Source organism: Hordeum vulgare, chromosome 1H (genome assembly GCF_904849725.1).
Source record: "Hordeum vulgare subsp. vulgare chromosome 1H, MorexV3_pseudomolecules_assembly, whole genome shotgun sequence".
NCBI classification, from domain to species: domain Eukaryota; kingdom Viridiplantae; phylum Streptophyta; class Magnoliopsida; order Poales; family Poaceae; genus Hordeum; species Hordeum vulgare.
In genome coordinates, this window is record NC_058518.1 from 171,133,543 (window position 1) to 171,153,304 (window position 19,762).

At 55.7% G+C, this 19,762-nt stretch overlaps 1 protein-coding gene across 1 annotated transcript in view; it reads right to left on the bottom strand.

Annotated features, from left to right (window-relative positions):
• Positions 1-4,387: 4,387 nt before the first annotated feature.
• The window catches only part of LOC123427999, a 31,453-nt gene continuing 16,078 nt past the window's right edge, over positions 4,388-19,762 (bottom strand). Inside the window, exons 4-6 of the mRNA XM_045112144.1 lie at positions 6,756-6,955; positions 4,988-5,106; positions 4,388-4,912 (exon numbers count right to left, since the gene is read on the bottom strand). Of these exons, the coding sequence (XP_044968079.1) occupies positions 5,009-5,106; positions 6,756-6,955 (298 nt within the window). The 3' untranslated portion in view covers positions 4,388-4,912; positions 4,988-5,008. The remainder of the gene's footprint in view (positions 4,913-4,987; positions 5,107-6,755; positions 6,956-19,762) is intronic.

Here is a 19,762-nt window from a genome sequence, read left to right on the forward strand (position 1 = left end):
ATTTCAACACACTATATGAATGTTTCCTTACCAAGTTCCACTTACCAAAGGCGCTTCACTCCCCGACAACGGCGCAAGAAAAGAGTCTTGATGAGCCACAAGTATAGGGGATCAATCGTAATCCTTTCGATAAGTAAGAGTGTCGAACCCAACGAGGAGCAGAAGGATCTGACAAGTGGTTTTCAGCAAGGTAAAATCTGCATGCACTGAAATTGTCAGTAACAAGTGATTGTGTGGTGAGATGATTCGTAGCAAATAACAAGTAACAAATTAGCAACGGTGTAGAAAAATGGCCCAATCCCTTTTGTAGCAAGGGACAAGTTTGGACAAAGTCTTATAGGAGGACAAACGCTGCCGAGGACACACGGGAATTTCTGTCATGCTAATTTTCATCATGTTCATATGATTCGCGTTCGTTACTTTGATAGTTTGATATGTGGTTGGACCGGCGCTTGGGTACTGCCCTTACTTGGACAAGCATCCCACTTATGATTAACCCCTCTCGCAAGCATCCTCAACTACGAAAGAAGAATTAAGACAAAGTCTAACCATAGCATTAAACTAGTGGATCCAAATCAGCCCTTACGAAACAACGCATAAACTAGGGTTTAAGCTTCTGTCACTCTAGCAACCCATCATCTACTAACTACTTCCCAATGCCTTCCTCTAGGCCCAAATAATGGTGAAGTGTTATGTAGTCGACGTTCACATAACACCACTAGAGGAAAAAACAATATACAACACATCAAAATATCGAATGAATATCAAATTTACATGACTGTTATTAGCATGACTTATCCCATGTCCTCGAGAACAAAAGTAACTACTCACAAAGCATAATCATATTCATGACCAGAGAGGTAATGAGTAGCATCAAGGATCTGAACAAAAACTCTTCCACCAAGTAATCCAACTAGCATCAACTACAAAGAGTAATCAACACTACTAGCAACCTTACAAGTACCAATCGGAGTTGCGAGACGGAGATTGGTTACAAGTGATGAACTACGATTTGGAGATGAGATGGTGCTAATAAAGATGTTGATGGTGACGAGTCCCCTCCGATGAAAGGAGTGTTGGTGATGACGATGACGACGATTTTCCCTTTCGGGAGAGAAGTTTCCCCGGCAGAATCGTCCTGCCGGAGCTCTAGATTGGTTCTGCTCAAGTTCCGCCTCGTGGCGGCGGCGAATCCACGAAAAAGCTCCTTCTTGATTTTTTTCTGGACGAAACCCTTTATATAGCAGAAGGGGGCAGTGTGCCAGCAGACTGTCCACAAGCCCCCTTGGCGCGGCTAGGGGGTGGCCGCGTCGTGCACGCTTGTGGCCACCTGCTGGCGCCCCTCTGGTGCTTCTTCGGCCCAGCATTTTTTATAAATCCGTAAAAAAAATCCTCGTTGATTTTTACGGCGTTTGGAGTTGCGCAGAATAGGTATCTCAACTTTGCTCCACTTTCAGGCCAGAATTCTAGCTGTCGACATTCTCCCTCTTCATGTAAACCTTGCAAATAAGAGAGAAAAGGCATAAGTATTGTACCGTGAAGTGAAATAACAGCCCAAGAAGTGATAAATATCAACATGAAAACATGATGCAAAATGAACGTATCACGGAACTCCACATTTAATTATTTGGTTCCTCCCGTTTAGGTACACGCAATATTAAATGTTGTTAAACATGGCAAGGGGTGAAGCATAAATTAAACTACCTATCTAGGCATTTTAAATGAGACCGTAAACGACATATAACATCTCCGAACTGACACATGTGTTAAAATCTAAATATGTCCAGATTTATCCTAATCACATTTTATGTTTGTTAAACGGCAAAACAAAATGGTTCATGCGATTCTACTCGTTGTTCTAATCCATTTACATATATGGCTCATCTCCAACGGAACTACGGTTAAATAACTACGCACTAAACCATTTCTATCACATCGACATGCAAACCGATGCAAACAACACATTAAACAATTTTAAATATACATGAGAGTTAGAAAATGTTTATCTACGTGAAATTCTACATGTTCTACATATATAATTTGTCGTGATCCGACACACGGTTTAAAAACTACGGGCGTTTGAAATAAGTTTTTTTCATGAAATTACGCAAATTCGTTAAACGAAAAAAATGAATCAGGCTGATTTCTCTCTACCAGGCCGAAACAGGGCTGGGCGTTAGATAACTAAATCACGCACGAGGCGTCGGACAGGGAGGTGGCACTCACCTTGGGCCTCAGGCCGACGGATCTAGAGCTGGAGTTCGGGACGGGCCAACTGGGTTGTGGGGAGGCTGCTGCGCCGGCGCTGCGAAGCCGGCCTGGCGCGAGGCTGGGCCTTGGCCCACGTGGGCGACAGGAGGGGCGAGCGATCAACGGGCAGGCAGGCGAGCGACCTCCCCTGATCCAGATCGGATCGAGGCGAGGCGGCGGCTGCTACCTGGTGACGGTGACGTCTTGGGGCGAGGACGACGCGGGGTGGCGGCGGCGACCGATGGCCTGCGACGGGGCTCCGGTAGGGTGCAGCCTGGCGGCGGAGCTCCTACAGAAATAAAAGGAAAATCTTCTGGAGCGTCGGTCTCGGACTATCACATCTGCCCACTGCTACGTTCACTCAGTTCCGGTCCAGTCTCAACGTTCGGCAAACCCACGCTAAGACTGCGGGGGCTGTTAGACTAATGAACTAGTTCACCACAGGTGACTTGCGTTGGTTAGCACAACAGCCGGTGCCGCCCTTGCATGGCGCATGCACGACCAAAACTCCTCTATCTATGCGTATTCGTGCAAATGGGATCGATGGTTAGGTTGTTAGAGCAAGTCTAGTAGAGCCCTCAAACCCTTAAACCCTTAAAAATAACCGCTTTTTTACAGTTTTCGTCGAAAAAACGGCGTAGACTAGAACCCTTAAACCCTTAAACCCGTAAAAAAATTTAGAGGTCCAACCCTCAAACGCCTTCCCAGCCTGTAGAAGTGAGGGTTGGGAGGAAAAACTCCCCCCAACCCGCACTCCTCTTCCCAGATCGCGCGGGAGGGACTTCCCCCCGCCTCCCCAGCTCCTCCCGCCGCCTCGCCGCCATGGAGGCTTCCCCCGCCGTCGCGCCCCCGCCCGCCGCCGCGCCCGCCCCGCCCGCCCCCGGCTTGCAGCCGACCATGGCCGACGTGGTAGCGGCGACCCACGTCGGGGCCAAGCGGCGGCGGGCGAGCCTCGCACCGCCTCCTGCCGCCTCCCCGGCTCCCGCCCCGACCACCGTCCCCGCCCCGGCGCCCGCCCCCGCTTCCAAGGGCAAGCCATTCCCATTTAAGCATGCTTGGGCAATTCTTCAAACCTTTGACAAGTGGAAGTTGAGGGATCAAGAGACCGCACCCAAGAAGTCGGCAATGCTTAGGATGGATGATAGTGAAGATGAGGAGGAGGAGAGGAACTTGGGCAAGCCCGAGGGAACCAAGAAGGGCAAGCAAAGGGTGAAGATGGAAGGAGAGGCATCAAGCCTAAGGGAGAAGATGGAGCAAATGATGAAGGCAAGAGAGGAATTGACAAGGAAGACATTGGAGACGAAGATTCTTATCACCGAGAAGAAGAAAGAGGTCAAGCTTGCACAAGTTGAAGCAAAACGTGAAGAAGCAAAGCGCAAGGCCGACTTGGAGGAGAGGATGATCAAGCTGAAAGAGGCAAATGTATGGAAAGAACTCATGGTGGAAGAGAAGGAGCACATGATGATGTCCAAGAAGGACATGGATCAAGAACATTTGTAATGGTGGAAGGACTACAAGGAGGACATCGCAGAGAGGAAGAGGATATTCCGTGGTGCGTCATCTACTCTTCGAGGTGACACTCCGATGAGTGGTGATGGCGATGGCGGTGTGGAAGACTCCACCATCGGCGACAATGGAGGTGCTTGATGGACGTGGAAGTGGTCTAGGAAATGGCGCCAAATGCAACTTTTTGGTGATGGTGCCGATGAGAGGGGGAAGATGATGATTGTGTGATGTAAAAACTATTAAACCATGCATCAATGATCTTTATTTCCGTGTTTGTTTGAAGGTTTATTGTGTTTTTCTAGTGAAAATTGTGATATGTCAAATGACATTTTTAAGGATTGGGATTGGGGCAAAGACTAGAACTCTCAAACCCAACCCTTATAACGAAATATTCCGTTATAAGGGTTGGGTTTGAGGGTTCTAGTCTTTGCCTATTCCGTTATAAGGGTTGGGTTTGAGGGTTCTAGTCTTTGCCCTTGTTTTTCAACCCTTAAAAGTGTCAAAAATGACCAATTCTCAACCCTTAAAACTGGTTTTAGATTTAAGGGTTTGAGTGTTCTACTAGAGATGCTTTTAGCGTGTGTGTGTGTAATCTCTCTCCTCCCTCTGATGTATCTCTATATATCATGTATTACCCCGACCGGGAGGAATCAATCTCATGTATTGAGCTCTTTCTTATTCTAACAACAATATCTCACGTTTTCCAATCTGCATTCCTAGATTTGAAAAACAAGAATTGCCAACAAAAGACTTTGCTGTTTTTTTCCAATCTGCATTCCTAGGCACTTAGCCTTTTCCTACTATCCCTCGGCTTGAAATCTACTCCCTCCGTCCCAACATAATTGTCTTAACTTTGTACTAACTTTAATATAAAATTATACTAAACTTGAGACACTTATATTGAGACGGAAGGAGTACTTCCTTATATTATGGGACAGAGGGAGTACAGCACAGAGGTCAACTAAACTATATACCCATGACCATACATGTTTGGTAGTGCAGTAAATTTGTACTAGATCACTAGTGTAACCTTATCGACAGAAGAAACATGTACAAGCTATTTCCATTGAGCTTGCTGAAGATTCTTGACAGCCAAACCAAAATGGCGTACTGAAGATACAGGAAACATGTCGCAACTTTGATGGGTTATATGAGCCTAGACATAGAACATAAGTCAAAGGTGTGCCTGGGAGTAAGAAAATCATCGAGACAAAATAAATTACGCAATTACCTGCAACAGTGAAGACCCTTCTTAAGAATTCGTCAAACTAAATAGAATCTTCAGGTTGTTTATATCCTTGAGAATTCTCATGTATTCTGAAATCCTATACTGTATGTCAGACTCCAGAACTGCAGCACACGGAAGAATGCAAATTTGGTTATGATGTAACAGAATCTAGGTGGCTTACATATAGCAAATGCACCAATAAAATAACCAACTGCCCAACATAAAACGAGGCAGCATGCTGAAGGTCTAAAATAGACATAATTAAAGCTATGACCCCAGAGACAAGAAGATAATGCAACAAATCAGCAATGAACATATAGCAGGTTCATTTCACAAACACAATCTGCAGACTGCACACAAAGAAAAACAAAACTAAAACAGATGATAAATATTTTTATTTTCTTCTCTTCGCCCACTATGAGTTGAGGACTAATTTTGCAACTACTGACACTAGAAATGCTCATCTAGGCATAGAGATAAAATGCTGATACAAAAATAATAATGTGCGCATTGTTAAGAATCCTAGGGGCAAAAGGAACTGTTAAGAAAGCAATTGTTGCTTTCCATGTCAAGTGTAGAATTGAACTTCCAACATTAAGCCACTTTTTAAATTTATATTAAATCAAGTCGCAGATATTGTGAAGTAACTTCTGACACTTAAAAGTGGCAGATGGACAAAAAAATTATCAGTTGATAAGCAACTCAAGACCACAATTGAACAAAATGAAAAGAAGCAACCAAAATTTGTGTAGAATGTAGAAAACTTTGAACATCACCAAATAACTTAAGGGTTTGGATGTAGACATTCGGGCCAGGAATTGGTAATTGGCATTTGGCTATCCCGATTGCCGCTGTTTGGGTGGCCGGGACATTCGTGCATGGAATTGTCGCAGGATATCGTAGCCTTCTCCGTAACACTGGTGCGGCCCCTCCCCGAATTCGAAGCCCCAATGCTCTGTATTCGGTAGAATCGTCTCTTCCTTGCCCCTTCACTCTTTCCCACACGAGAAAAAGAACAGGGTTACGCGGGAGGACAGGACACCAAGGGAGAAGATGCTCCAAGTGGCAGAGCTCAGCACAGCTCAGTGCTTCTCCCCTTCTCTCTTCTATCCGGCCATCTCCCCCGGCTTTTTTTATCTCAGTGGCAGTCGGCCTTGCCTCCATCCCTCACCCACAGGCCGTCTCCAGCTTGCGATTCACCACGCCCCCCATCCCTCCGACCACCCCCCAGCAGCGCCCCACCCAGAACCCTCCGCCGCACCTCCCAACATCCCTCCAGTGGCGCGGCCTAGGACCTGCCTCGTACGGTGGCAGCAGCGGCTAGTCCGGCTAGAGATGGGGTGGCGAGCAGTACTATGGTGGAGTCCCAAGAGGCAATGCTGGAGCTCCAATTTCATGGGCACCCGGCGGCTGGACCACCGAGCACGCACCGCGGCGGGGCTAGCCTGGTTATGTGTGTGTGTGCGTGCTGTAGTGTGGCTGTGTGCGTGTGTTGCTCTGTAGGAGCGTATGATTGTAGATTCAATACTTGACATCCACACAGGTAGTGGAATCGCTGCTCCTCATAGATTCCAAGTGTTAAATACATGAGCATCCAAACATTAAAATTAGCATTGACGTTCAAAATTTTGGGATTTTTGGCATTAGAGCAAATTCAATGCCAAGCCGTTGAATGTCTACATCCAAACGGAGCCTAACTGAAACCAGTAAAATGATAACTGATAGAACCTAATCTTCAGCTGAAATAACATAGAATGTACTTATCACTTACCTGAATTTTCCAAATTTACCCCCTCAAGAATCTCAGCAATGTATTCCATTGATGAACTTTGTATGGCGTTGATCTTGATCCTCAAGTTCTCACTCTCATTCTCTAGTGAATCTTTTTCCTTTAGTAGGAGAAGTAAATCCTCATTTGAACCTTCAAGGATGTTGACTTGGAAGTCTTTAGATTCGGCGATGAACCTTTCCCTACATAGAACATTAGTAGTCAGAGATGGCACTTATCCCTGATTTATTGTTTCATGCTTCTTCTTTTGAAGCAAAAGAGTGCAAGAAACATATCTGAGTCAGGAGTAGCATTTTAGCTCCCACGAAAGGCACATAGTACAAAAAGTTCAGATTGTCATAGAATACGTAAAAATTTATACCTGCAACAAGTCCTTTGTGTGCTCACAATTTTCAATAAATTTGGTGATCCAGAAGCCATTTTTTTACAACAAACGTTTTTTTTTGCACAGGGCGCAAAAAATGTTCTTTCCATGATAATTTACAAGTGTAGAAAAGACATTTTTCAGAATTTTTTTGTACAAACGGTTTGTTTTATTTTTCACCCTGGAGAACATGAAACTTTCAGCTTCTGCATTTGAGTTTCTGTATTAACTATGTTTAGTGAGATTTCTGAGCTGCGAACCATGAAAGGTAAAGACAGGGGACGAGGACGGAGACAGTGAAGCAGGCGCTGCTTTCTATGGCTATGGCAAATAGCAGAGGAGAAAGTTTTCACTGGTTCAACACTACCTATTTTGCTGAAACGCAGGGCAAAATAAGAATAAGGACATTGGGCAAAGTAAAGAAAGTCTCATCCACCAACCCAAAAAGATGATCAGGTGCCTCCCAGCAAGATAGGATGGCCCGGCGGGGAGAACAAGGCGGGTAGATAGCCCAGTATGATATCTTAACTTATTTCACTACATTAGGGGCATAATTAAATACTTGAACTCTAGCAGACATGCTGAAGATTTACATAAAGTTCCCAATATAAATTGTTTTTTTTTAGAAAACGCAAGGAGTGCTTGCGTTTCGTTTCATTGAAAAGGTGGGAGATTACATGCCTCCTAGGAGGTGATGGTTACAAGGCCAGTTCGTCATCAATGGACGTCCCAGGAGGCGGGCAGCACAACTCTCAACCCTTGTGCCCCAGCTTGTGCCCAACATTTGGCTTCTACTTTGATCCTATCAATTAATGCTTCTATCGAGGGTCTCGCGTTGTTGAAGACACAATCGTTCCGCTGTTTCCAAATCATCCAGGGGACAAGCATTGTGATGGATTGTAGAGCCTTGTGGAGTGCGGGCGGGGTTTGCTCCTTCGCTTGTTGCCACCAGTCATGCAAGGTAAGTTCGTTACCTGGTGGTTGCACTGGTATGTGCATCCAGTCCAGAATGGTGTGCCAAGCTTGCTTGGCCAATGGTCTGATGCGGGGCGGCACCCAACCCTTCCATATGAGCTTCCAAGAGGGGCAGCGAGTGGATCCCTGGAATGTGGCGGCGTAGCAAGACTGCACCGTGTATGTGCCATTGGCCGTCCATTAGCAGGTACTGACCTATCTCGTGTATCCCGAGGATTCCTTGGATGTTGCGGGCCCAGGCGTTCCCGTGGAGGCCCTCTGCCACCGTTCTCGTTCTGCGTCGCCGCTTGGGGATGCACTGGTATAGCAGGGGGGCAATTCCCCGGGCTGATTGTCCATGTATCCAGCGGTCCTCCCAGAAAAGGGCTGTCAATCCATCGCCAAGGGCCATACTGGTGGATGCAAAAAAGATCGCACTCTCCTCCTTCGTGAACTGTAGGTCTAGTCCTTGCCATGTCCGTTCGGTGTCCGTGCAGGCAAACCACATCCATCGCAGCCGAAGCGCCAGACCTGTGCGCTCCAGATCGCGGATCCCAAGGCCACCATATTCAACGGGCTGACAGGTGTGGCGCCAGTTGACATGACAGTGCCCTCCGTTAGCAGTGGCGCGGCCGGCCCAAAGAAATCCCCATTGTAGTTTCTCGAGCTGTTTTATGGTCTTCTTCGGAGTGCGAAAGCGAACAGCTGGTGGATCGGTATTGAGCTCAGAACAGACTTTACCAGCGCTAGTCGCCCAGCTTTGTTCATGAGCCATTGCCTTCCATGCCGGGAGCCTGGCCACCACCGAATCGACGAGGGGTTGCAGCTGGGCAGCAGTGGGGTGGCGGAGCGTCAGCGGGATGCCTAGGTAAGTGATAGGCAATTCGACCACCGGCCATCCCAGTTGAGTGATCATCGCTGCAGTGTCGGGGTTGCCATGGATGATGGTAGCTGAGCTCTTGGCGTAGTTGACTCTGAGCCCGGATGCTCTGCCAAACAAGGTGAGGATCCCCTTGATGGCAGCCACGTCGTCCTGCGTGGCGTGGCAGAACACCATGCGTCGTCGGCATAGAGGGAGATCGCCGGAATGTCGCGCCTGTGGTGGAGCGGGCGAAGTATGCTGCACTCATGGGCGCGTCGAATGAGGCGGCTGAGGGTGTCCACAACGAGCACACAGAGCTGTGAGGACGTCGGGTCTCCCTGGCACAGGCCACAGCGAAACCAGATGGGTGGCCCAGGCTCGTCGTTGAGCATGACGTGGGTGTTGGACGTCGCAAGTAAGATCACTAGCCACTCCCGAAACCTGGTTCCAAAACCATATCGGGCGAGAACCTCAAAGAGGAAAGGCCATGATATGGAATCGAAGGCCCGCGCAAGGTCCAGTTTCAACATGATCTGCGGAGCCTTTAGGTGGTGTAGCATCTTGAGCGATTGCCTAACCAGGACGAAGTTGTCATGGAGACTCCGGTTGGGGATGAACGCGTTCTGGTTGCGGCTGGCCAAGCCACCAAGTCTGGGAGCGAGCCGGAGCGATAGCACCTTCGTGAAGATTTTTGCCACGAGGTGTATCAGGCAAATCGGCCGATAGTCACGAAGTTCGCTCGCGTCGGCGCGCTTGGGCAGCAGGATCAGTAGCGCCTGGTTAAGCTTGCAGAAGCCACGGCCGCGCAGCTCATACAGTTTTTTTTTTCGAGAAAACGCAAAAAGCCTTTGCGTTTCATTGCATTGAAAAGGGAGGGGAGAACATCCTCCTAAGAGGCCAGTACATCAGTGTTACAAGCGGATCAATGGACGTCCCAGGAGGAAGGCAGGGTGACTCGAAGCCCTTTGGCTCCTGCCTTAGCCCAATTCCTGGACTCGTCCTTGATCGCAGCGTCTAGCTCGACTAAGGATGGGGTTACATGGTCGAATACACACGCATTTCTATGCTTCCAGATCATCCAAGGGACCAGGAGCGCTACGGAGGCCAACGCTTTGCGGAGCAGGGGGAGTAGCATCACGAGCCCGCAGCCACCAGTCGTGGAGCGTGGCGTCCTGGTCGGGCACCGGCGACGGGAGACGCAGCCAGGACATGATGCCGTGCCAGGTCTGTCTCGCGAATGGGCATGCGAGCAGCAGGTGTTGCATGGATTCCGGCTCTTGATCACATAAGAGGCACCGAGGGTGGTGAGTGAGGCCATGGCGGGCGAGGCGCTCCGCAGTCCAACAGCGGTCCTGGCTGGCGAGCCAGTGGAAGAATCTGACCTTCGGCGGGGCCCAGCTCTTCCATATCAGCTTCCAGGAGCGACAAGTGATAGATCCGTGGAAGGTGGCCTGATAGCAGGACCTAGCTGTGTAGCTGCCGTTGGCTGTCCATTTCCAGATCAGCTTGTCTGGCTCGTGGGAGAGGGTGACGCGGGACACCAGCATCCATAGTTGGAGGTACTGCCCAATCTCCTGGAGGCCAAGGGTGCTGCGGATGTCCCGTGCCCAAGCATTGCCGTGAACGCCCTCCGCCACCGTCCGGGAATTCCTGCGACTCTTGGGGATGCACATGTACAGCGCGGGCGCATGCTCGCGGATGGAGAGGCCGAGCAGCCATTGGTCCTCCCAGAAGAGTGTTGTGGTTCCATCCCCGAGCTGCATGGTGGTGGAGGCGTGGAAGAGGCCATGCTCCTCGGGGATGAACTGCATGTCTAGGCCATGCCAAGCGCGACCAGTGTCCGTCCGCGAGAGCCATAGCCATCTGAGCCGAAGGGCGAGCCCCGTGCGCTCGAGGTCACGGACTCCCAGGCCACCAAACTCGATCGGACGGCATACCCGGCGCCAGTTCACGTGGCAGTGCCCTCCGTGAGCTGCCTGGCGTCCTGCCCAAAGGAACCCGCGCTGAATCTTCTCGAGCTGCTTCAGTGTTTTTTTCGGGGGGGCGAGGGCGAGCATTTGGTGCGTGGGAATGGCGCTTAGCACCGATTTGACGAGCGCCAGTCGCCCAGCTTTGTTCATGAGCCACGCCTTCCACGACGGGAGGCGGCCTGACACCCTGTCGACGAGTGGTTGCATCTGGGCAGCGGAGAGGCGGCGTGTGGAGAGGGGGATGCCCAGGTATGAGATGGGCAGGTCCGCCGTCTGGCAACCCAGGGTCTCCAGCACTGTGGCGATCGTCTCGTCCCCATGCAGTGCCGTGGCGGAGCTCTTCCCGTAGTTCACGTGCAAGCCAGAGGCGGCACCAAAGACTCCTAGGATGCCCTTCACGGCCCTGACCTCGCTGGTCGTGGCGTGACAGAACAGCATCACATCATCGGCGTATAGCGAGATGGCCGGCACCTCTCGACGGGGGTGGAGGCTCCGGAGGATGCCGGTCTGGAGCGCTCGTTGCATGAGGCGACTGAGGGTGTCGACGGCCAGGACGAATAGCTGCGGGGACGTCGAGTCACCTTGGCGCAGCCCGCGGCGGTGCCATATCGGGGGCCCAGGCACTCCGTTGAGAAGGACCCGGGTGCTGGCCGAGGAGAGCAGAATGGCCAGCCACTCCCGGAACCTTGCTCCGAACCCATATTGGCGCAGGGTCTCGAAGAGGAAGGGCCAAGATATGGAGTCGAAAGCCCGGGTGAGGTCGAGCTTGAGCATGATTCTCGGAGCTCCCAATTGGTGCAGCAGCCTTAGAGATTGCCGAACTAGGATGAAGTTGTCGTGGAGGGTGCGCCCGGCAATGAATGCATTCTGATATCGGCTCACCAGGGAATCAAGCTTCGGGGCTAAGCGCAAGGATAGCACCTTCGCGAAGAGCTTCGCCACGATATGTATCAAGTAGATCGGTCGATAGTCATTCAGCCTGTGGGCGTCGGCGCGCTTCGGCAGTAAGGTGAGCAGCGCTTGATTCAGCCTGTGGAATCCACGCCCTCACAGAGCGTATAGCAGCTCGAAAACCTCAAGGATGTCGTGCTTGATGATGGCCCAGCAAGCGCGCAGGAACTCCGCGGTGAAGCCATCCGGTCCTGGCGCCTTGTGTGCGGGCATGCGCCTCACAGCCTCCCAGATCTCCTCTGGGCTGAAAGGCGCCTCGAGGCTCGTTAGGTCAGTAGGCTCAGTGAGGTGCTCGAGGTCTAGCGTGTGTGCTCGGTCGGTTGCGGTGCCGAGCAGCCCGTCAAAGTGATCATATGCAGCCGGGGCCATCTCGTCGTGCTCTACTAATGTCTGCCCATCCACAAGCAGGCTGTGCACACGGTTCTTCTGCCGATGGTAGGTGCATTGCCGATGGAAGAAGCTCGTGTTCGCGTCTCCGTCCTTGAGCGAGGCGAGGCAGGCACGCTGCCGGGCGATCGTGCGCTCAAGCGAGGCCAGGCCCAGGTAAGACATCTTGAGCTGCTTACGCAGCCAGTCTTCCGGGGGCGTGAGTGTGCGCGTCTCCATGGCCTGATCAAAGCGCAGGATGAGTTCGCGGGAGACGGCGAGCTTGTCCCTGATGCTGCCCGTGGATTTGGCGCTCCAGCTCGTGAGGGCGCAACCCGTGGCCTGCAAGCGACCGACAAGCCGCCGGAAGGGGTCAGTGTCCGACACCGAGCTCCAGGCTGCAGCCACCGTGTCATGAAACCCGTCTAAGCGCAACCAGAACTCCTCAAAGTGGAAGCGCCGGTGAGCCGTGGGCATGGGCGAGCAATCCAGGAGCAGGGGACAGTGGTCGGAGACGACGGATGCCAGGCAGCGAAGGTGGCACTCGCCATGGCAATCCTCCCAGTCCGGGGTGCAGAGCACCCTGTCAAGGCGCACGAGCGTAGGAGGCGACTGCTCATTGGACCACGTGAAACGGCGCCCGTTGAGGTACACCTCCTTCAGGGCGAGGTCGTTGATCACGCGGCGGAATCTGCCCATGATGCGATGGTTCACGTTGCCCGTGCTCTTGTCCGAGGCATGGCATATCAAGTTAAAATCCCCGCATAACATCCATGGTCCTGGGCTGGTGGTGCGTATGTCGCGCAGCTCCTGCAGGAACGCCAGTTTGTCCTAGTCACTCTGGGGTCCGTAGACCGTGGTGAGCCACCAGGGGTTGCCGCCGGGCACGCACACCTTCGCGGTCACCGCGTGCTGTGAGAACTGGAGGTCGGAGATCGTGACGACCCTGGTGTTCCAAGCGAGAAGGATGCCGCCACGCGTGCCATCAGCCGGGAGATAGGTGGATCCATCGAATTCAGACCCCAACGTATCCAGCACAACAGACGACGATATCAAGGCCATCTTTGTTTCTTGGAGGCATACAATGGCCGCACGAGTGTTACATAGCAGCGAACGGATAGCGCAGCGCCGAGCGCGCGAGTTAAGGCCTCTAACATTCCATACAACGATTTTCAAGTCGTGATCCATGAGCAAGGGGTCGACGGAGGAGGAGCTACGACGCTAGCGCACGCAGGCAGCAACGTTTGGTGCAGCGGACAGGCTTTCTGGGATCACCCTGTCCACGAGGGAGGCCATGGCCTGCAGCACGGGCAGCCGGATCGGTGCAGCGAACAGATCGTTGTAGGCCTTCATCTCGGCCGCGGAGATGTGCTGGTCGATGCCGACTATGCCGAGGGTACGCAGAATCTGGACTTGGGCTCGCCTCTCGGTCCTGGGCTGCGTTGCACTAGCCGCTGGAGATGCCGCAGATCGTCCTCGCCGTGGACTGAAGTTCAGAGGCGGCCGCGGGCGCTTCCCAGGGGACGGCAGGGTGGCGTTGAGCTGTTTAGTGGCGGCTGCCAGGAACTGTCCCAACGTCCAGGAAGAAGGGCATGTGGCAGTCCGGCTGCGTGGCCGTTGCATGGTGATGGGGGGGAGGCAAATCTGCTCGTTGCCGTCGCGCGGGGTGCTGGAACCGGGGCGCTTTCGGGGTCGCTGTGTGTGGGGCGCTGCAGAAGGCGAATCTGCTGGGGGCTGTTGTGGCATCTGGCCTCGTCGGGCGCTGCGCGGGGGGGCCAGGAGGGTGGGCTTCTTGCGCTGCTGGCGCGGGGAGGGTGCGCATGGCTGGGGGCGCCTCTGCAGCGTGCTGGTCACTGGCCAGGGGCCCAGGCGCCAGGGGTGTATCAGCAGCATCGGCGTCCTTGATTCCCGCACATGCAAAAGCGGTTTCGGCGCATGACCACGGCGTCTGATCCGGTGCATCATGCGGGACCCTCGCCGCAGGGGTGAGCGCAGCGCCACTTTGCCCCGACCAGGCGGCAGGCGAGACTGGCAGGGTGGGGCCGACTGGCTGCGAGTCTGGGACCTGGCTGGCGAGCGCAAGCTCAGCCGAAGCCGAAATGGTCCCAGTCGTGTTTTGGTCCGGCGCGGGGAGAGCGTGGGGGCGCGCGGTCCCGAGCGGATCCGCCTCGGCAGTGGTGGGGCTGTTGGGATCAGGAACGGCAGAGGGCGTGTGGGTTTCGGCAGCCAACGGTTGCACGCCAGCTGTCCCTGGGCATGTTCTTACTGGCACCAAAGCGGAGCTTTGTCTGTCCTTGCTCGAGACCGTCCTGTCCTGGTCGGGAAGTGGGTGCGCGCGGGCCCCTGGGGAAGCTCCCTTTTGCAGGGGGGTGATGCGGTTCAGCGGAGCTTTGTTGACGCGGTGACGCATCTCGGTGGGCCCCTGCTGCCTAGGCCACGCCAGCATGCCCAGCCTGGCCGTGCTGGTGCCTTTCGGCGGCGCCGCCGCGCCGAGCCAGAAGGCCGCCGTGGCAGTGCCATCGGCACGGCCAGGATGACGCACGCGGCAGGCCGGCGCATCAATGGCCATGCCGTCCGCGCGCCCAGACGGGACCTCGTCGTAGCGCCTGCGCTCGCGGCCGCGGTGGCGCGCGCCCTGGGGCTGTCCCCTGATCGTGGCCCGGGCCGCGTCCACTGCCCTCGCCAGCGCCGTCCCCATTTGGGTCTCCGGCAGCCTGGTGGCCGTCCGGCGCGTCCCTGATCCGCGCCGCCATGGTGAGCTCGATAGAAATGGGGTAGGACAGAGACCGGACGGTGGGGGGGTCCGAAGGCGCACGGCCAGGCACTTGATCAACGATGACCAGCACCGCGGCGCGCCGGATGCCAGCAGGGTCATGCGCGCGGCCGGAGAGACGGAAGACGGCGAGGTCGTCGCGCGAACGTGTGCGAGGGAGCAGCCTCTCCACCCAGCAGCTCGAGCCCAGCAGGTGCTCCGCCGTGGCGAGGTGCCACGCGTGGGCGGGGATGCCGCGGAGCTCGAGCTCTACGCGGTACCCCAGGCCGTCGGCGTTGGCATGCGCCAGTTTGCACCATGGCCGCAGGGAGAGCGAGAACCGGGGCGAGCAGAGGAGGTGTTCGCCGTGGAGCCGGCGCATGGTGGCCACGGAGGAGAAGAGGATGAGGAAGTCCTCTGGGTCGTGCATGTGCACGGTGATATCGCCCTCGGCAAGCTCCAGCGAACTCAGCAGCAGCTCGGTCACCTCGGCCGGAGTCACCCGCGGCCTGTTGCCCGTGATGGTGGCCACCATTGCGCGAGCGAGGACGAGCTCGGCGTCATCCATCTCCGCCGTCTGCGCGACGATAACCCTCGCAGGGCCGTCGCATGGCGTCGGGGTGGCTGGGGCCGGAGGGGGTGGGGGTGGAGGCGGGGGAGCGGTGCGGAGGTGCGCCACTGGGGGAGGGCCTCTGGCGTCGACGGCGACACCGCGAGGAGGGGGTGGCGGAGCGTTCTCAGCCGAGCGCGTGGGCCGCCGCGGCGCGTCCGTGGTGCGCCGGGACGCGTCGGCGGCGCGGCGTCCGCCGCAGGAGCGTGAGGCGTGGCCGAAGACGAGGCAGCGTCGGCACCGAACATCATTAGGACAGTCGCGTACATGGTGCCGGGGGTCGAGGCAGCGGAAGCATAGGCCGGTGGCCTCCTCCGGGGTTGGACTGCGTCGATGCGGCGGAGATGCAGGGCCGACCGGGGCGTTGCGGCGAGGCCGACGGTGGTGATGCCTGCGCCGGGCCTGCTGGAATCCTTCCGCGTCGAGCACCGGGCCGCCCGACGCGCGGTGCACCTCCGAGCGGGGCCCCGGACGGTCCTGGACCGCCGGGCGGGTGGTGTGCGCAGCACGTCCGGGGGCGGTGGTGGTGTGCCTGAGACCAGCGGCGGCCGGCGGGCATGCGGGGGGCGCGCGCGCGACGTCGCTGTACGACCTCGCCGAGGACTCGCCCTCCGAGCTGCTCCAGCGCTCCCGTAGGAGACGCGTTCGCCGGAGGGGGTCGCGCGGTTGTCGACAGGGTCAGCGGCGGCGGAAGCAGCCATCGCGCGGGCTTTGGGTGGGCCGGAAGGGGTGCGGGAGCGGCGGCGAAGGCTGGCGGACGGCGAAGCTAGGCGCGGGGTGCGGGAGCGGAGAGCCATCCCCGCAGTTCATGTGTTTTTACTCGTACAAAATAATCACAGCTCATACAGTTGCTAGAGGACATCCAGGATGTCTTGTCGAATAATACTCCAACAAGCTCTCAGGAATTCGGCCGTGAACCCGTCCGGCCCAGGCACTTTCCGCGTCAGGAGCCGTTTGACGGCATTCCATATCTCCTCATGACTGAATGGTGCATCTAGACTTGCTAAGTCACATGGCTCGATGAGATTGTCCAGGTTGAGCGAGCATTCGTGGTCAGCAGGACGACCGAAGAGTAGGTCGAAGTGCGCGAACACTGCTTGCACCATGTCTTCCTGATCTGTGATGGTATGGCCGTCGAAGGAGAGGGCGTGCACCTGGTTTTTCTGGCGTCGGTAGGAGCATTGCCCGTGAAAAAAGGTCGTGTTGGCGTCGCCTTCCTTGAGCGTGGTGATGCGGGAGCGCTGCCTAGCGGTGGTGCGCTCAAGGGGGGCCAGCCCAAGGTAGGATATCTTGAGCTGCTTCCGTAACCAGTCCTATTGTGGAGAAAGCGCACGTTTTCTTGGGCCTTATCGAAACGCGAGATCAGCTCGGGGGAGATCGCCATCTTGTCCCGGATGCAGCCGGTGGATTTGGCGCTCCAACTGGTGAGCTTGCGTACTGTAGCCTGGAGGCGTAGCATCAGGCGGCGGAAGGGATCCGGGTCGTTCACAGAGCCCCAGGCCATGGCCACCGTTTCGTTGAACCTGGCTAAGCGTAGCCAGTAGTTTTCGAAGTGGAATCATCGTCGTGCCGGGGATGTGGGTGAGCAGTCAAGCAGCAATGGGCTGTGGTCCGACACGACGGAGGCAAGGCAGCGGAGATGGCAGTCCGCACGCGCGTCCTCCCAGTCTGAAGTGCACAACACTCTGTCCAGGTGCACTAGCGTGGGCGGAGACTGCTCGTTCGACCACGTGTAGCGCCGTCCGTTTAGGTATACTTCCTTCAACACAAGGTCGTTAACGAGGCGGCGGAATTCCACCCATCATGCGTCGGTTTAGGCTGCCCCTACTCTTGTCTTCGTCGCGGAGGATTAGGCTGAAGTCGCCACACGCCATCCATGGCCCAGGGCAGTCCGCACGCACGTCTCTTAGCTCTTGCATGAATGCAATTTTCTCCTCATCATCCTGTGGGCCGTAGACAATTGTCAACCAAGAGGGCGTGCCCGTGGTCACCTTGGCCGAAAGGGTGTTCGTGGTGAAGAGTGTGTCCGTGATAGTCACGACCCTGCTCTTCCAAGCAAGCAGAATGCCATCCCACGTGCCTTGGCCAAGGTGACCACGGGCACGGGCATGCATTTAGGCCACGCACATTCCAAACAACGATCGTAGGGTTGTGATCCATGAACACATGCTCGACGGGATAACGCACGGTCGGCCTATGGCACGCGTGCAGCATCGATACTTGCAGGGGCCGGCGTCGTCATCGCCAAGCATGCAGGGAACCCCCGGTCCACCAATGCAGCGATGGCCTTGATCACCGTGAGCGGGATAGGCGCAGCAAATATGTCGTCCTATGCCTTCATCTCGACGGAAGTGATCCTCTGGTTCGTCCCAACAATCCCCAGAGTACGCAGCAGTTGAACCTGCGCCCTTCTCTCGGCGGTGGGTGGCGCCCCCGGATGGGAAGCAGCTGTTGTGGCCGAGCGGCCGCGTCGCGGTGTGAAGTAAAGCGGCCGCCGCGGTTTTCTCCCTGGGGTAGGCAGGGCTGCACTGATGTGCTTCATGGAAGCTGAGAAGAACTCACCCAGAGTCCAGCTGTGTGAAGTGGCGGCACGTTCATGGCTTCGGCGGAGCTTGATCGGCGGTGAGGCGAACCTCCCGGTTGCAGATTGGCACGGGCCCTGCCGTACGCCAGTTGGTGCTTGCCCATTCGTCACGAGCTAGCGTGGTGTGGGCTAGGTCTTGGAACGCTACAGGATTCTGACTGGGGTGTGGGGTTCATCTGCATAAGGGACCGAAGTGGATTCCGTCTTGCATGCAGCGGGGCTGGCCTCGGAGGCAGTGGGGTTGGCCACAGGGGCTAGTTGCCTCTCCCTCTGCACCTCATCGGGTTCGAGTGGCTCGGGTGGCTCGTCTGATTCGCATGGCCCAGCTGCAGATGCTGGCGTGCAGTAGACATCGCTTTGCCCTGATAGGATAAGTGGACCTGCTGGCTGCGAGTCTGGCACCGAGCTAAGTACAACCAGATCTCGATAGTCCATCGGATGGGATGAGCCAGGCGTGGGGCTCGCGTGATCCGCCTCGGCCGTGCATCTCTCGATCCGGTTTGCAGCCAGTGGCGAGTGGCCAGCTGGCCCCGAGCCTGATCCCGAGCCTGTAGTGGCCTCCCACACCCCTTTGGTCAAAAGTGGGTCTTTGGCAGTCTCCTTCGTCACGTTGATGGGTGTTTCTGCGGCTTGTGCAGCTTTGGTGGACTGGTCCACTACTGCGGCCTGCTTTTGCTTTCCTCTGCCCCTTCCTTTTCCGGCAATGCGACGAGCTCCCGTCGGCCCTTGATGACCCGGCCATGGGGCCATGTCGCGTCGCTTTTGTGGTACGGGCGGCGGGGCTACCACGCCGGCGGGCGCCGGCCATGAGTTGGCGATGGCAACACCATCGGAACGGGTGGCTCGGTTCCCAGCACGCCACAAGGATGCGTCCATAGCCATGCCGTCAGCGCGGCCCTGAGGTTGCGTGTCCGTACGGCGACGCTTGCGGCCGCGGTGGCGCGGTTTTGGCCATTTCCCTCGCACGTGCCATCTCCTCCATTCCCTACGGCCGGCTGGCCGCCGAGCTGTGGTGTCCTGCTCGACGCGACGCGCGCCACCGCAATGGAAATCGGGTAGGTGAGCGTCCTGATGGTCGGCGCGTCGGAGCCCAAGCGAGCGGGGATTTGCTCGACGATCTCTAGAACAGCGGCTCTCCGGATGTTGTCCGAGCAGTGTGTGCGTCCTGCTAGCCGGAACGTGTCCATGTCGGCTCGGGAGCGCGTGTTGGGGTGGAGGCGTTCGATCCAGCAGGACTCTCCAAGGATGTGCTCGACAGTGGATAGATGCCGGGCCTGGGCAGGGATGCCTCGGAGCTCAAGCTCAACACTGAACTCGAACACACCAGATCCGACATGGGCGAGCTTGCTCCACGGCCGGATGGAGAGGGAGAAGCGTGGAGAGTTGATGAAGTGGTCTCCGTCCAGCCGACGTCTGGTGGTGTGAGTATTGAACAGGATCAGGAAATCCTCGGGGTGATGGGCATGCACGGTGAAGTCGCCATCGGTAAGGTCGAAGGTGTTGAGGAGCACGTCGGAGACCTCGGCGCACGACACGCGCGACATGTTGCTGGTGATGGAAGCGACCATCGCACGGC